The sequence below is a fragment of the Coturnix japonica genome, chromosome 1 (assembly GCF_001577835.2).
Source record: "Coturnix japonica isolate 7356 chromosome 1, Coturnix japonica 2.1, whole genome shotgun sequence".
NCBI classification, from domain to species: domain Eukaryota; kingdom Metazoa; phylum Chordata; class Aves; order Galliformes; family Phasianidae; genus Coturnix; species Coturnix japonica.
This window is the reverse complement of record NC_029516.1, coordinates 58,639,023-58,657,579: the sequence shown is the minus strand read 5'-3', so window position 1 is coordinate 58,657,579 and position 18,557 is coordinate 58,639,023. Positions and strand designations below refer to the sequence as shown.

At 38.2% G+C, this 18,557-nt stretch overlaps 1 protein-coding gene across 6 annotated transcripts in view; it reads right to left on the bottom strand.

The window, feature by feature from the left end:
• The window catches only part of PIK3C2G (phosphatidylinositol-4-phosphate 3-kinase catalytic subunit type 2 gamma), a 272,235-nt gene that overhangs the window by 165,197 nt on the left and 88,481 nt on the right, over positions 1–18,557 (bottom strand). For all 6 annotated transcript variants that reach the window (XM_015867894.1, XM_015867905.2, XM_032445932.1 and 3 more), the window contains exons 4-6: positions 15,758–15,915; positions 12,088–12,199; positions 5,350–5,452 (exon numbers count right to left, since the gene is read on the bottom strand). In XM_015867894.1, coding sequence (XP_015723380.1) covers positions 5,350–5,452; positions 12,088–12,199; positions 15,758–15,915 — 373 coding nt within the window. The remainder of the gene's footprint in view (positions 1–5,349; positions 5,453–12,087; positions 12,200–15,757; positions 15,916–18,557) is intronic.

Here is an 18,557-nt window from a genome sequence, read left to right as displayed (position 1 = left end):
AATGGAGAACATCTGTACTACCCTTTGCAACCTCTCTGAAGAGACTTCTCTCACTGAAGGGTCACAGAGTTGATTATAGGGCTAAAGCATCTCAAGAGAAGAGAGGCAGAGCTGGGACTCTGTTCAGACTGGAGCAGAGAAAGCTCAGGAGGGACCTTATCAATGTGTACAAACAGCTGGTAGGAGGAAATAAAGGCAAGAAAGACAGACTTCTCAGTAGTGCTTGCTAGCAGAAGAGAAACAGGACACAAAATACATGAAAGGCCATCTTAACACAGGTAAAAGAATACTGCAAGAGTGGTCAGGGTCTGGAAAAGGTTGCCTTGAAAGGTTATGGAGTAGGTCAAAATATCTGATGAGATATTCAGAACCTGACTAGGTACAGTTCACAGGTGCTAGCTGGGAGTTCTGCTTGAGCAAAGGGGCTAGACTATATCATCCCAAGAGACCCCTGCCAGCCTAAACAATTCTCTGAATTTGCAATAAGGCATTCTGCTCAAGAAACCTATTTCTCTCCAGATATAGTCACTTCTCCAGCCCCACACATTTGTTTCTTTTGATGCCTATGGATGGAGCTCAGCCCATGCCGGGCATATACTATCAGTTTATTAGGTCACCATCATGTCCTGAAAAATCTGCCCTTCTTCTGACTCATGACTGAATCCAGAGCTCTATAACCCAAAAGGCAAAGTTACTGAGAAGCTTGTGACAACTATGACCTCAGATTACAAAGGGAATGATAGTTATGAATAAGTATAACCTCTGGAAGGAGTGAGGGAGAGAAGAATTAAATAAGAACAAAAGCAGCAGCGTAGAACAGTCCATAGACTCCTACTGGTGAAAAGCTTAATGCAAATTAATTCACACTAATTCTGCTTTAGATTGTTAGGTAGACGTTTAGTAAAAGTACCAAGACTGGAGATACAGATTAAGCTTGAGAAACAGCAAATTTCCTCCTTGCTCTCCTACACTAGGAAGGCTAAAGGACAGGGAGGGCTGAACTTGGAAACATGACATACAGTGAAGAACTGAGCCCTGAAGCTTAGAGAAAATTAGATATATGACTGATATAAGCCCAGAAGCTTTAAGGGAACTGATGCTCCACTGTAAAAGACGAGTAATGTGAATTATTTAGTATGTAAGTATCTAATATATGGAAGGGCTGTCAAAGTATGAATATGCTTTTGTGACATTAAACTGCGTTAATAGAGATTTCTATAAAGTAACCTATTTCAAAGATCAAAATTCTGTGGTATTCTACAGATCACAGGTCAAATTCTCTTCAAGAATAAGCACATTAAAACAGTAGCTGCACATACACATAACAAGATGGAACGAAAAACTCTACTGTGTCTAAAATGTCCCAAAGTGCACATCTTTAAAAAGGCCCATATCATTTCCCCATATCTCAGGGAGAAAAGAATATTTTTCATAAACTGTCTCTAAAGCAGTGACTTTCAAATACATTTTACAACCATTAAAGATGCAAGCTCCAGAGAACAGCAGCAACAAAACTGAATTTCTGAGCTCAGTGTAGTCTACCTCAGGTCCTTCAGTTTGCTGTGTCTAGACCGGGACTCAGTACATCCAAAAATATCTATGAGGTTGGGTCCAGAGCAAAAATAAATACTGCTGCTTCTGCCTGGACCTGACAGACCTGCTGGTGCCCCTGCCTGCAAGCAGGATCTCTTCTTTCCATTGCAAGTGCTCTCTCACAGGCATGCCCCGGAGCCGGAGGAAAAATTCAGGTCTATAACTTATGCCAGCTCAAGAGCTGGTCATGCTCTTCGCTATTATTAGTACCCTGAAGTATCTGTATGGCCTGAAGCTTTCACAGCCATGTCAGATATCATAAAGGAGTGATCAATAATTCACTTGAACAGATCTTAAAATGTCACCCTTCCTGGTTAAACCCTATTGTAAGTTATTAATTACAGATCCACAAATCTTTTGTGACAGTACATTTTTTTCTGATGGCCAGAACACTGTTAATTTGTCTTCCAAGTTTGTTGCTTGTCTGAAACAATTCTTGACAGACTGTTTTTATTTGTTCATAATCATGTAATTGTAAGTCTTTGTGAAACATGAAATGTCAGGAGCTGCTCTGTCCCTGCTCCTGGCCTTCACAATGCACTGCTGTATATTAAACCTCATTTTTAGACGCATCAAACTGCAACAGAGATGAAGGAGGCTTTGAGTTTGCTAATAGGACATGGAAATTTTTGCCATAGCACAGTATCAGTGAATATTTAAACACAAGAAAATGTTTCCATTCTATTTAAGGTACTACACTGTCCCTCTAAAATGACATAGACGTGTAAATAAATGGGGAAAAAAAAAACCACACACCTCAGAGGGACCACTGACTTCACTGTTCTCAGAGTGTTCACACATCTCATTATTGTTGGTAAAACACTGACACCAGTAACACTGATAAATGTATATTAAAAAATGTGGGGAAAAAAAAATAAATCTATAATGTGCAGAATTTCCCACTCCTGTGAAGAGATGTTCTTTGTCTCTCTATATGGAATAAGTGCTTCAATATATTTCTATAATATAAAAATAATTTATGCTTTCTGTAAAAGTTCTGTTTGGAATTGTGCAGAAATCTGGCATTTTGGTGTCTTAAATGAGTTTTGTTTAAAGCATTAAGGCTGTAAATCTCATGACTGAAAAGCAAACAAACAAATTCAAGTTAAAGGTCATGCACTAGCTCAAAAGTCTGTGATTCCAAGTAAAGCTTCAGGCCAAATTTCTTGCTTGTAACTGCTCAGTTCAAAACAATTTCCTCTTTATGAATATATCATAACACAGAAAGTTAGCTTCCCACAGAATGAAAGGAGGCAAATTCACCTTAACAAGTACATTTTTTTGGGCTAAATTCACAAAAGAATTGCAGTTACTAGCCAAAGACTGTAAACACTCAATTTAAAAAAAAATAAAAAATTAGTTACACATTACTTACAGGCACCCGATCATATTGGTTTTTAAGAATAATAGTGAAATAATTCTTTGCATATACAGATAGAAAATTTAAACTCTGCATCCAGATTTTCACAATGTAAAGTGTGACTTAATAAGTACTGCAGTGGTGTTGGTGTAGAGTTCTGATTCCCTAGCATGCAAGATTTTAATCCTCAGAGCAGAATCCTGTACATGCACACCATCAGGTTCCAAAGCAAATAATTTTGAGAATCTATACTAACAGCAGATCCACACACAGCAAACAAGACATTTGGTTTTTGCATTTTTATTGTTATTTTTTTTTTCATTGGAAAATGGAACATCTTTCAAAGAATCAATCACTGTTTTTTTAGTCTGAAAAAGAGTTTGCTGGCAAGTTATTTGCAGCCTCCCCTTTCAATTGCATTTATGTTAAAAATACCTTCAGTGCATCCTGTATGCATGTAAGTAGCAAAATGTCTTTGTATCAAACTTCTAATCTGTATCACTTTTTTTCTAACACAGGAAATACAGGCGCAAGTGGTAGGAATGCCGTCTTGCAACACCAGGGCCTGGGGTTCGAATCCCCCCTGTGGTGCAAATGGTAGAAGTGCCGCTCTGCAGCACAGAGGCTCGAATCCCGGGAGTTGGACTCGATGATCTCCAAGGTCCCTTCCAACCAGCACGAGACTATTACTATTACTGGAGACTAGCAGCTACTCAGTCGAAGGGTCTATAATGCCTTACTCCATTTCACAGAGATGATGACCTAAAAGAGGTAAATAACCTTTCTGCCACTACATAGACTTAGATGTGTCTGTAATTATACATAATCACCATCACCCTATTCTTCTCAATGCCAGATTTTTTTGGCAGCATTACGTGGAAAAAATAATTTTTCCCACCTCTTAATACAGGATGTATTATCACAAATCTAACACCAAAAAAGGACTGTAACTTCTGTTTAAGTTCACTAACTGGTTAATGCAGACAATAGAAATTACAGTGATTCCTGTCTTCATTTCAGCAAGAGTTAAATGACAGTAAGGTATTACACACACCTTGCCAAGAAAAAACTCATTCCAAAGGTAACCAGGTGTGTTATTTTTACTGCTGTAATATGAGGACAGGCTGAAAAAGGACACGTGAGATGGATACCAACTCACTCCCTTCCAAGGACATATGTAAACATCAACTAACTTACTCTAGACTGAGAACAATCCACTGATCTGAATTATTTTTGAAGAAATGACCTGGGGATGAAAACTCCTGTATTTCCTAACTTTACTTTCTTTAGGGCTAATGCTCTACTAAGAAGAAGCAATGGCCTTTAAAAATAAACAAGCAATTAAATGAATAATATTGACAGTGAATAGTGCCAATAATTCAAGCTATAACTTTACAGATTAGCACTAGATTATTCCACAATCATTTATAGAATAGCAGAAGTGTCAAGTAGTAGAAGAAAAAAAGTATGTATATTTGGCCTCACAATAGTCCTTTCTTAATGTTTCACATAGCATATATTGAAGTTGATGTTTATCTAGGTGACGTTTACCAAGTCAAAAGGAAGTCCCTTTTCTTTTTGGTCACCTAATTCTTACTTTGACAGACCCAGGATGACAGCACACCTATCTGAAGCAGGTAATTGGACACATATGTGAAGAGTCAATGCTGTCAGTGAAAACTGTGCAGAATATCAAAGTTTCTGCTATACTGCAAACTTTGCATTAGAGGTGATTCAAGACAGTCCACTGGGAATAAAATTCACATTTATTAGCATAAATCAGTGTCATTAAATTTCAGCAATATGTTTCAAAGGCTACTTAATATCAAATAACCTTAATACGAATCTCCCTAAATTTAAAATTAAAAAAATGATATTTTCTCTAAGGGCATATGCATGTGTACAAACACACACACTTTAAGGCACCTCACACAGGCACAAAGAATGTGATTCCAGCTTTCATCAGCCTACTCTGGTTTTCAGTGATAGTGACCAGAATCCATATTCAATTCATTTCACACAATACTTTGAGTGTTTTTTCCCTTGTTATATTTCAAAACATAGAAAGACCAATACAAAATAATGTGTCTTTAACAAACTGAAATCATTAGCATCATTAAAGTCTAATAAAAATGATCTTTTCTAAAAAGATTGCTTTTAATCCTTGTCAGCTGTGTGTTCTCTACGGTGACACATTAGATGTAAACACAGGAACAAAGTAGAGAGATTTCCTTGTCTGTTTCAAACAGAATTCGGCAATAAAATATGTAGAAACAGGAAAGCAAATAATCACTTCAATTATTACTGCAGGTTGCTACATGAAAGGATTGGTGGGACTCTATTCCTTCAGGCATGCTGAAAGAAAGAGGATGAAAAAAAGCAGGAAGCAGACTTACCATTCGAGCCAAACTTTGCTTCAAATTTGTAGTGGTGTGTAGATGAAGATGAATATCAGTTGTTGCTTTGCGAAGACTCTCGTGGCTGCCCAAACTATGATTACTGCAGTTTGGGGAGAAAAACAAATGGTTATCTCTGCCTGTCATTTCTATTATTTTCCTATCTCTCATTCTCCTTAAAGAACAGGTGTAATTCTCAGTGCAAAGCAGACTGAATTACATAAAATTAGTGCCTGGTGTCTACATCTGTGCAAACTGATTGAGTTTGGCTCTGGCATATTCTCTTGTGAAACAACTTATGAATAATTCTTTGGTTGTATCTTCAACCATTAATTTCTATTAAAAAAAAACAAAAACAAAAACAAACAAACAAACAAAAAAACCCCAACAATCAAACGGAAAGAAATATTAAACAAACTGCATTGTACTCCCAAACTTTAAGACTATTAATGTATTCTTCAGTCCAAAATTAGTGCAGCTGTACAAAGTATCTTGGTTATACATGCACCACTGTAGAATGACTTGCAGTGTTTGAAACCCAAGCTGAAAATCAAATATTAACTATAGGCTTAGAAATCACATACATTAACGTAGGTGGCCCCTGATTCTCAAAGAAATCTAAAATCTAGCCCTTTGCAGCTCACATAAAGACAGTAAAAGAAGCTGCAAGTCAGTTTTCTGTCCCCTCAAATCATATGTCAGCTAAAGTCAGACAAAGACATCTACTCACTCAGATGGAGTGGTTATGAAGCAATACCTACAGAGCAGTTGGCTGGTCAGGCACTCTCTAATTGGTAGGTAAGTCCTTTTTTCTTATTTGTCTCTCCAGAGCAGCTTCTAGTCCACTTATAACTTAGAAGTTACCAAGATAACACAGCTTTAGTTTATAACTATCAAAATGACTTGGAACAAAAATAATTCTAGAACCTTCCTTCCTTTTCTTATTTTAGTCATATGGAATAATGCAAAAAGTAAGATAAAATAAAAAATAAAAATAAAAAATTCAGAGTTAAGGGAACTATATTTTTACATTAAAAAAAATAAATTGTTTAGGATTAGTGGCCAAGAAAAGTGACACTGATTTTTGCAAAGTCAAATTCATTGACAAAACAAGCTAATATGTGTTGCAGTGATTACTAGTATTGTGAGCTCGTCTCGGTGAATACTGCTTCACACTCGCCCAGGGCCAAATACAACACCATCAGTCTCAGAGTAAAGTGCTTCAAAAATGGCTTCTGTCTTCTTCATTGTGTCTTACCTCTCCTTATATATTCACTGCTAACAGCCTATCACAGAGCAGGGGGGCCTATCACGTCACAGCTCGAATGTTCGAGAACGCCTACTACAACAAATATGCATCAGTTACAACTCAAGTGTATGTGCGATTAGGTTCATGTTGCTTCTTTGAAGGCTCCAGACACTAGAGTGTCAAAAGGAATATTCTGTATTTATACAGATTTACAGAATGGCAAGTTGTTTCAGGACTCCCTGGGCCATGAAAGAAAAAAAGCAGTTTGCTTTCTATTCTTTATGAGTATCATGGAGAATTCAGAATTCAAATGTAGAAGGTGTTTCTTTCTATCTATCAAGGACTTCTGATAGATTGTCTAAATAATATCATCTTAATTTTCTTCCAAAAAGCAACCATGGCTCTTTAAATAGATGACAGAAAGAATGATGTAAGGGAGAGACAACAGCAGAAGTCTCCAGCACAAATGAATGGATAAACATAAATAAATGTGCTGCACATAATTGCCACTCTGTAAAATGACAAGAAATCCATGTATCTTGCAAACGTTGGTTCATGGCTTGGAAGAAGTGGTGCTTGAATGTCAACCAACTCTCTTCGGTTCCCTTAGCTTCCAGTGCTCTAACCCATGGGATACCTCCAAGTAGGTCCTTGAAGAGGTCAAAGTTGGCTCTCCTGAAGTCCAGGGTTGCAATCCTACTTATTGCCTTGTTTCTTCCATGTAAGATCCTGAACTCCACTATCTCATGGTTGCTGCATCCAAGGCTGCTCCCCCTCTTCACAGTCCTTACCGTTCCTTCCTTTTACCCCAACATTATTTCTTTCCATTCTGCCCTGCCTTCTGTCTCAGGGCAGGTATATCAACAAGAAGATTATAAACGAACATGCTTATGTGTCCTCACTTTTTCCCTGATTCCTCCAGCATGTTGATTCCTCTTGTAATGCCAACTTTAAGCCGAGCTAATGCTAAAAATTGGAACAGCTATACAAATTAACACTAACAGAACATTCCTCTTTCATTATAAGTTTGTACCACAGGCATAGAAAAACTTTGATCAGTATTGTTATTCCACTTCATCATGCTTGCAGGCAAAATAACTACACTTTTACAGTGGTTTGTGTTAGCTCTGCTGTGTCAGGGAGATACTGTACATCAACAAATCCTTTACTGACACAGCAATTCTGCCTGAAACACTGTACTCAGATGCACCAGCCTCAGTTGATTTTATGACTGGAGTTTATTTGCATAAATGCAAACAGAAATTTTTTATAGATATTGTGACACAGCAGACTAGACAAAATGAATTTATCTCTGTAAAACAAAATGGAAAATTGTCTTAAATAAATAGTGAGCTACTAACAAAAACAGAGGTGCAGTTTTGTCATGGACTGATGGACTGTCTTCTAGCTTCAGGCCTGGACTCTTGTGGATCTATTACTCTGTCTGTACTAAAAAGAAAAGCATAACAGCCATTTTTTTTGAGGCTAGTATCATTGTAAGTAACCAGCCTGCAGTGCTCTGAGCTCTGTAAAGAAAATACAAAATAATGCTATACTATTACCAGTTTTCCCCCTATTTTTGCTGAAATATTTTGTAGAGAATACAGCTTTGATGAAAACTCCATAAGAAAAGACATAGTGAAAGACAGTCTTTAAGTGACAAGGAAATGAACAAATCAAAGTGACTTGCTCATGGTCCCACAATATATCTAAAACAGAGAAAGGGAAAATCCCTCGTCCTTTTAATTCTCTTATCACTAGATGATCTTGCCTCTCCTCATCAATGTTCTCTGATGTGCTACAAGCTCCTAGTCCTAATGCAGTTCCACCAGCATCAGACTTTTTTTTTTTTTTTTAATACTCAGTTGAGCAGCATCTCTGAATAAGACACAATACACAGTGGCATGAGAAAATGATATTTATTTTTTATAAAGAATATATTCATCCAAAAGGTGCTTGCTTGTAATGATCCCAATCTGCCTGAATATAACTACAGCCAGCCTATAATTAAGATCTTAAACTTAACTTTGAGTGGAAACCAATTCTTATTTAGGTCTCAGTTCTCAGATAATATAATTAGCGAGTCAAAAAAATGTCATCAGGAAGGTCACAGGCAAGCATGAAAGTATAAATGATAAGCATTTGTTGTTTCTGTTCCAAACTCCTGCTCACTATGTTGGCTGAACTGCAAAGCAATAAAGCAACTGTGAATGTTACAGCATGGTAGAGTGTAGATGGTATTAAAAATACATAGGAAAAAAGATATTTTATACAATCTGACACCTTCAAAAATAAAGTAAAAAGATAAATGTTCAGAAATAAAGCTTAGAACCATTTCTGGATGACAGCTCATTGCTGGGTCTGCATTGCAGCTACCTCTTTGCTAAGAACAGCCAGATCAGTAAACAAGAGTCCAAAACTCTTATATACAGTCACATGCATTGTTCGATTAGGCACCTCAGGATGCTCTGAGCTTCTTGCAGCTCTAAAAGCAAAAATAGTCTAAATGGAAGATTGATTCATTGCTGTCACATGGCAAGGGCTTTTTCCAACTTGCTTCTGGCACTGAGTTATTTGACACTAGCTGCTTAATCACAATATAATTTACTTTTATTTAACATCTTTCATAAAAGGCATTGCAAAATCATTTTTAGGGGCATACATTCTAAAATTAAAGAGAGATGGGAAACTAAAGATTTAGAAGTAGATGTAGAAGATTTGGGATGGGGAATAACAAAGAAAAGATTTTCAGAAATACCATATTTGGCCCTCCAAGAAATAAAGAACAGGACAAGTGTAAAGGAGTGGAGACCTCAGACTCAGCTGGGAAACACAGAGACAGAAGTCAGAACTAAGCTATGGATACAAATAGTGGTAAAAATTGATGAGGAAGATTTTTACTCCTCTTTTATTTCAAGGGCAGAATTCTGCCTCCAGATGCATTTATAGTGAATGTGTGAAAAAAAATGAGTGCGAGAAATCAGCTGGAGAAGTTATTAACATTCACCTTACAGTGACTAAAGGGACAGGGAGAAGGTAGCAATGGCTCCTGATAGCAGTCTACAGATCCTGCAAGTAAGTCTTGCAGGAAAAAGAAGTGTAGGAAGGGAAACAAAGGTTGTGGGATGAGGCAAGGCTAGGATTACTGATCACTAAATATTATTTTTTTAAAAAGCAGAGACCAATGAGATTGCAAATCAGAGTTTCACATACTGCTCTATTAGTTACTGTCTTAACTGCAACCTACACACAAGTTCCTGACTTTTTAGAATTTGACTATTTGAAATCCCTTGTGAATTAGAATGGATGTGCACTCCAGGCCATCTCCATAGTAAGGGAATAATGGATTATAACATTTCGATGTGTTAACTGTAACTGTAACCAGCGCATGAGTATTTGTCCCCCATCCTACTGAAAGCTAAATGGATTCTGGAAGTAATCAAATCTTTCAGGTGTTTCTGCAGGTGGCATGATGGGGTGTTCATTAATACAGTCCAATATAACAGCAAATAAAAGCTTCTGACAGATTACATAATGCCATCCGGCTCACTAAATCACTCTGGTCTAAGAATAATTCATCGTGCCATCATTTTGGCTTCTGTTTAATTTCTTTTTNNTTTTTTTTTTTTTTTTTTCAAGATTACAATAAAGCAGGAGCAGCAAAATATTAATTCCCTATGCTATCTCATAATTTTGGGAATTTCTATTGGAATTCATCCCTAATGATTTCCATATACTCTGCTAGGGAAGAACTCTGCAAAAGTACACCAAATCGCTCTGTTAGCAACATAGTGTGGAAAGCAATTTGCTCTAACAGATAGCTCAGGCATAAGAAAAAAAATAACCCTGAGGGATCTCCACAGGCTGTTAAGCTACCTGAGGGATGATTTTGGTCTATATTTCAGATTCTGGGGAGACAGAAGAAAGGAAGCTGAATATATAGAGCAGAGTAGAATTACAAGCTGCTGAGGCCAGAAGTGCCATCCAGTCCTGCCTGCATGACAGTGAAGGAGCAAAGGAAAAAAAGATGAGAACATTATTGACCTTGTTTTGCTACTAATGAGACGTGCATAGGTTCTGCAAGTGCAGGAATTTAAACAGTTCACAATTGATGAGCTCTGCCCAACAGTGAAAATAAAACTAGAACATACTGTACACTGTACTGAAACACACTGAGCTCACTCTCAACACAAGGGCTCATTATTTTCATTTTCTTTGGCAATTAATATGAAATGATAAGAGACTCGTGGAAAAAAAACAAAATAAAACAATAAAAAGCACACCAAAAACCAGCAGCCCAGGCCTTCTTATGTAATGAAGAGATGTATGTATGGCCTGATTCCCTACTTAGTGGTAATAACATTGCAGCATTTCAGGAGGTGCTCTGCTATCCCAGTTCCTGTTTTGCAGAGATTTGAACAAGTAAAGAGTGGGCTCAGGAATGTTAATGTATCTTTTTTCAGCTCGAAACTATAACTGGGCAGAAACACTTAATCTGCTATCCTGTGTAAGCACAGAAGTGTACAAACTCGCTATGTTGCACTGGATGATATTTAATTGCTCTGACAACTACATTACTTTTATTACTCAAGCTGGCTTGCTCTCGGCTAGTTCAAGTAATCTTTATACCAAGAAAAAGATTGCTTCTAAAATATTCCCTTTATATTGCAAAAATATACTATATTATCTAGCACTTCATGTCCCCAGCAGATGAGCTGTGATTCTTGCAGTACCAGCTTAACATGTTACCACACAGAATTGCCAGCTTCTCCCCTTCTGCTAAAAGTCACCATCCCTGTAGCACAGCTGACAGCAAGAGCCTGCACTTTAGTTACTTAAAACACAAAATCTGCTCTCTTTTGTGATGGCTGTATTTAAGCTGTCAGAGAGCAAGAAAACAACTAGCTGAGTCCATCAGTATTTCCAGCCTCCGCAAAAGCGTACTTGAATGATTATGAATCAAAGCAGTTTCTTTCTGACTTGTAGTCTACAAACAGAAAGATCTGTTTGTACGAATGCTTTTCTTCACTTTGCAGAAGTGCTGTCTTCATTTGACCCACTGGATATAGAGAGAAATGTCCTGCTAAGCAGATGCGTTTAATACTGTTTGTCACCTTTTTGGTGATTTTCCCCCTTGAAGACATACATACTTCCTAATGCTTCTCTGAGACATCAGTAATAAGAAGCACCCTTGCATTACAGACAAGAAAAACAAAAAAGACAAAGGAGTGAGTAAAAATATTCAAGACCTGAAAAAGCTTCTGTAGGAGCAGGATTTAAATCCTTGCACTGAACCACACAATCATCTCTGTAGAACATAATGCAAGTACAATGTGATCCAGGAGTTTAAGCAACTCTACGTGCTCAGAACATAATACTCTTAAGTTTCCCTATGCCTTTGTTTACATAGCACATAAGCAGAGCGTGTTCCATGCCTAGTTTATATTATGCAATTCATAATCAATACAACCTCTTAATTAGATACTTACTTTTGTAAGACTTCATCAGAGCCACAAACACTTAGAAAACATTCTTCATGGACTGGGTATTGATTTGTGCAACGAAGGATCTCCACAATTAAGTCATGAGTGATACATCCAGCTGTAAATAAAGATAGCAAGAAAAATTTATTGTAGCTTGCTAGAGAATTTCAGGCTGCATTCTTAAGTAAATGAGAATTTCTTTCTAATTGGTTATTACTGGTGGAGACTAGCTTCATCAAGAGGAATTAGTACAAGCCACATCTGATTTTATTTATTTTGCTTTAAACAGTCCACATCTAACAGAATCTATGTCTATTTATAGGAAACTGTCTGATTTCTAGGTAGCTGGAATTAAGTGCTGAGTTACTTCCCACCTCTTTCCCCCTAACAGCACCTCCCTCCCCACCCCCCCCCCCCCCCCAAAAAAAAAAAAAAAAAGGAAAGCGGTGGAATAGGAATAGTTACTTTTAAATTGTAAATACTGAGCCATTTTCCTAATGAGTAACCGAAGTACATTTCCCATGCATTAATATGGCCTGATGCAAAAGTTGAGATTTTGTTGCAAGGAAGCTTCAGAACTTTTCTTGTCATTGTTTCTACATTTTACTAGTCATAATCAAGAAGTAAACTACTAAAAGCCACAAGAAGAATTGATCAATAACTGCAAACAGTAATCTGGTAGGCAAATTTCAAGTATGTCTCATAGGTTTGCTCTTCACAGACATGTGGTGCGTATTCCACCAGCACTGATGCTTCAAATTGGAGACGCTTCTCTTCAGCAGAAACCACTTCTGACTTCAGATAAAAGTTTTATGTATCGAGGTACAATGCAAGGTAAAGTCTAAACTTCTTCCACAATTCCAAGGCAATCTCACTCTCTGCAACTGAAACTTAGAAAAGTTTAGTTGAAGGAATGGGAGCTCAAGTGATTTTTTTTTTTCTTTGGGGGAAGTGAGGGACACAGAGCAGGCCTGGAAAGTACAAGCAATGAATAAATGGCTCAGAGGCTGGTGTCAAACCAGAAACTTTGGGTTCTTTGACCATGGGGCAGTTTACTCAGCCCCTGGCCTGCTGTCTGTCCATGGAACCTGCCTATCTCAAAGGGGGCAATGAATCCTAGTGCTCCTGGTTAACTGGATAGGCCCCAGAGGATTGAAGGCTTGCCAATGTAGACTCCAATCTACAAGAAGGGCCATAAGGAGGATCCAGGGAACTACAGGCCTGTCAGCTGAACCTGGTACCGGGGAAAGTTACGGAACATATCATCTTGGGTGAGATCATACAGCTTCTGTGTGGCATCTAGAGGATCAAGCAAAGCAAGCATGGGTTTGAGAAAGGCATGTTGTGCTTGACCAACCTCATTTCCTTCTATGACTGGATGACCAGACTGGTCCATGAGGGAAAGGCTGTTGATGAAGTCTACCTAGACTTCAGCAAAGCCTTTGGCACTGTCTCTCACAGTATTCACCTGGGGAAACTGGCTGCCCATGGCCTGGACACATATACCCTCCTTTGCATAAGGAACTGGCTATAGAGCTATGCCCAACAGTGTTTAATGGAGTTAAGTCCAGCTGGCAGCCCATTACAAGTGGTGTCCCCAGGGGTCAGTACTGGGGCCGATCTTGTTTAATATCTTCATTGATGATGTAGATGAGGGGACTGAGTGTACCCTCGGTAAGTTTGCATATGACACCAATTTGGGATGTAGTTTTGATCTGTCTGAGGGTAGGCTCCCTTCCAAGGGATCTGGATAGGCTGGATTGCTGGGCTGCAGTGAATGGGATGAGGTTCAACAAGGACAAGTGCTGGGTCCTGCACTTTGGCCACAGTAACCCCATGCAGTGCTATAGGCTTGGGGTTGAGTAGCTGGATGACTGTGAAGAAGAAAGGGACCTGGAGGAGTTGGTTGATGCTTGGCTGAACATGAGCCGACAGTGTGCCCAGGTGGCCAAGAAGGCCAATACATCCTGGTCTGTATTAGAAATAGTGTGACCAACAGGAGCAGAGAGGTAATCATCCCCCTGTACTCAGCACTGGTGAGGCCGCATCTTGAGTATTGTGTTCAGTTTTGGGCTTCTCACTACAAGAAAGACATCGAGGCTCTGGAACGTGTCCAGATAAGGGCAATGAAACTGGTGAGTGGTCTGGAGCACAAATCTTATGAGGAGCAGCTCAGGGAGCTGGGATTGTTTAGCCTGGAGAAGAGGAGGCTCAGGGGAGACCTCATTACACTCTACAGCTTCCTGAAGAGAGGTTGTGATGTGGAGGGGCTTGGCCTCTTCTCCCAGGCAACAAACAAGAGCCAAAGAAACAGCCAGAAGTTGTACCAGAAGTGGTTTAGACTCGACATAAGAAAGAACTTTTTCTCTCAGAGAGTGGTCAGGCACTGGAATGGCTGCCCAGGGAGGTGATGGAGTTGCTGTCCCTGGCAGTGTTCAAGAGGTGTCTGGATGAGGAGCTATGAGATATGGTTTAGTGGCTTGTGGTAGCAGTGATAATGGGAGGACGGTTGGACTGGATGATCTTGTAGGTCCTTTCCAACCTTGTGATTCTGTGATTCGATAAACAATTCTTTCTGTTCTTTTTGTTAGATGGGACAAAACACTGTACTCCAAGCATCCTGTTCCAAATGGCCCAAGACCTTTAGCCTTACATATCATGCTATTCACAAAATTTTGATTGAAGATGATTTGAATATACTACTTTGCCAGGCTTTCCATTAACTGTGGAGATGCTCCAAATACAAGTAATCAAGCATGTATAAGTAAATGTGGAAGTTTTTGCTGAAGTACGTATTAAAACAAACAAACAAACAAACAAGTGTTTTAATACATGCTGACTGACATTCTATAGAGCTTTGGATTTACAGCTTTCAACCTGTCAAACTAATATTCAGCCTTTCACTTAATGAAGCAGCATGAGGGTTGGATTCATTCTTCATTTCTTTCTTTTATCTATATGTGGATTAAGATGTGAAAATTAATAACGTTAGAATCAAAGTTTCTCCTGTTCACCATGCGTGCAGGATGCACTTTGTCAGTGGCAGCTTCCTGTGAACACTAGTGATCAAGTTGAGAGGAATCTCAGGAAGTCCATCTAGTCTAGTCTCCTGCCTGAACGAGGGTGAATACTGAATTCAAACCATCTTTCTCTGCGTTTTGTCCTGCTTTAAAAAGCTCCAAGGATGTGAACTCCATGACCTCTATGGGCAAACTGTTCCAATTTGCAGTTATGCTCCTTTTTCTTACACCCAGCTGGAATTTCTCCAGTGTCATTTTATGAACATGTTCTTGGGTGCAGACGTGTCTTAACAATCAAAGACTCTTAAGTCTTCAATTTAGCAGTAGAGTTAACGATGTGAAAAATTCCATGACTGAATGGAGACTACCTTTACATTTTAAATTAGCCACAATCTTAAATTTATTATGAATCAAAGCCATAATGTTGGCCCCATCTTATACTGACAGTATTGGTCCTGATTATGATTGAAGAAAGTAGGAATCTACATATTAGCAAAGTTTCATATGCTATGAGGTTTTACTTTTATGGCAAATTCATTAAATGAATATACTCAGGACTCACGTATGGCTTACTGTCTAAGTATCTTTCCAGATAACAAATTTATTTTGTTATCATCTCAATGGAACTGAAACATATGGACACTTCAATCATTTACCATGTTGTGTAAGAAGCAGAGGAGATGGTGAAGAATCTGTCCAGATGCTGATTCTGAATCTTGTTTTACCAAGAATGTTGTCTGGGAACTTTGTTACAACACTCCAGATCTTCCCACTGTTGGTCTTCAAATCACAAGCAGGATAGGCGTTTCTTATTCTGAAAATGATGAAATTGTGCTTTAATGGGCATACAAAACAAAAAAATAAAAATTCTATAAGATTCCAACAATAACAGTATTTAGAAAAGTGACAGGAATTAAATTTTGTGTAGAGAGGATAATGTTTTTATACATTAGTAAAATAATGATATATCACTTAATATGAAAACCTTCTGTAAAGTCTTCACAGAATTTCACAAGACCACTGCTGAGCCTAACCTCAGTGAATCCATAAGTAGTTTAAGCACAAACTTCAGTGTATGGTGATGTGAATCTTAGCACAGTAGAAAGGAGGGTGCTCAAATATGCACTTTAATATCAGAGTTTTAACATAAAGCTAACCAAGAGCATGTGCATAGACAGCTGTGAATAGGACAGCTGGTCAAAATGAGTACAGGAACATGCTTTCTATGCAAAATCTTAAGAAGTCCCTGTTTTCCCTCTGCTCTAGGATCCAATCTGAAATTCTCATTTCTAATAGCCTGGGTATTTATGTAAATGTCTTCAAAGCACAGTAAATGGGAGAGTCTCCAAGTCCCTCTGATCTTATGTACCATTACCTATAAAATAAACTGCCCCTCCTCCTTTCAATTACCAGATACTTGCAGAAACTTATTTCTCCAGAGGTGCCACTTCCTAATGAACACTGGTCACAGGTATTACGGCTGTCAGCTGAGATTAAACTTGCTTTTTAAGCAAATACACTTTGCAGCTGCAGGTAAGGGTACACATTGTACCAGCTGAAGCTTTACATTTCACTAATTGGTCTGAATATTTTAGTAGCTAAACTCAAACATTCTGTACTAAGCATCCCGTGTTCTTTTCTGTTTGTTAGCTCAAGCAGCATTTTGTAGTGCCTGAGCTGGCAGCGCTTTACACACTTTCTCATTACAGTGTATTTTGAGCTATGATTCTCTCACAGAAAATTCTTCATTATTATGCCCTCTTGCCTTAAAGCTGCTGCACAATTCTCAACAGTATGAGCTCTTCTTTTATGCCATGTATTTCTATAGAAGGAAAACAAAAAAATAAAATAAAAAGGAAGAAGACAAATCCTAGGCTTCCAAAATTAATAATCCAATGTAGCAGCCTATTTCCTATGAGAAGCCAGAGGCCATGATGTTTCAGTGGAGTAAGAGGAAATGAGGCTTGACAATACTTTCAGTATGTAAGATAGATTTATACTCATAGTAAAAAGTCATTATACTACAGAAGCTGCTTTGGTGACCTGTGTATATGATGTCAATCTTTTTCTTTTCTGAGAAATGTACACATAAAGCTTTCCCCTAGCACCAAATTCCCTCTTGTTACCTGTTTTTCTAAGAGAGCTAAGGACTTAATAAGAGAGAAAACTTCACTACTTATTCTCCAGCATCAAACTAATGGGTTATGTAGACCTGCAAGGCACTCATCACCCTCGCAACTTGCTGGCAGGCATTTTGGAACAAAGTGAACCTCATCTCTTTCCCTACCTACACTTGGACTATTTTTTTTAAGATAACATGGGATCAGAAATTTGCATTTTATGCCTTTTAGATAAAAATGCATTCAGTTCCAGAAAGCGTTTATGGCTATGTACTGTCTTTAATTGATTAAGAACTTCCTTTGGGCCTGAGCTGGAAGACAAAACATGTTCATCCCAGAATTCCAAAATACTTGGTCTTCCAAAGCAAAACTGAAGTGCTGTAGAAGTATTATGTGAAATCCCATGCCACTTTCTGTGCTGTAGGAAATCAGTGTTTACAGAAACAACTAATATTTATAGGGATTTGCTATTGCAAAACATAGTATTTCTCTGTAGTGCTGAGTATATCTTTGAAGACAGAAGGAGCTGAAGAAGCTGTATTTGGCACCACTGAACACTTGGCTTGTCAGCCTGGCATCTTCTGGAATCAAACAGACTTTAAGATGTATTTTAAAGGCACTTGTGGATGAATGTTCACTATGGCTGTGTCCATAATTGTAAAAGAAACCTGATAAATGGATTTGGAAAACTCTTCTAAGGTTTGTATATGTACAATGAAATGTTTCAATTATAGACTACTGTCTGTACAAATATTACCTAGAGGAAAACACAATGGGTTTCTATTTGAGCTACGTGCTGGAGCTGGAAATTCACACGACAGAGTTTGAATCACATATTCTGCTTCTAATGTAAAGAACTGACAGCTACTGAGATTCTTTGGGGAATGGAAGTATGCTCATATGCTAAGACAGAAAATATTAGTTATTTGTGAACTGATTAATGTTTTTGGTCTTTCCTTTGCTGTGACATTTTCTCCTGAGAATGCTTTCTCATGTGATAGAAAAAAAGCAAAGACTATTCCTATTTTGCTATTAAAAGAGTACTTGCTAGCGGTGCACATTAAACAAGGTACTGCAGAAAAGCAATGGCTTCATACTATTAATATTTTTAACCTTAGAAATTAACTCATTTATTGAGGGAAAAAATAGAAAACTTCTTCTATAATCAGAGTGCAAATTTAAATGTAGAATGTTTGGACATATCTAACGCTTCAAAGGAAAGGCTGTCAGGTGGATATCAGTCAAAAACAGGGTTCATATTGAGGAACTGTGGAAAAAAAAAACCAACAAAACCTGAGATATATGTCAGTCTCTCTCCCCCCCCACCCCCCTCCCC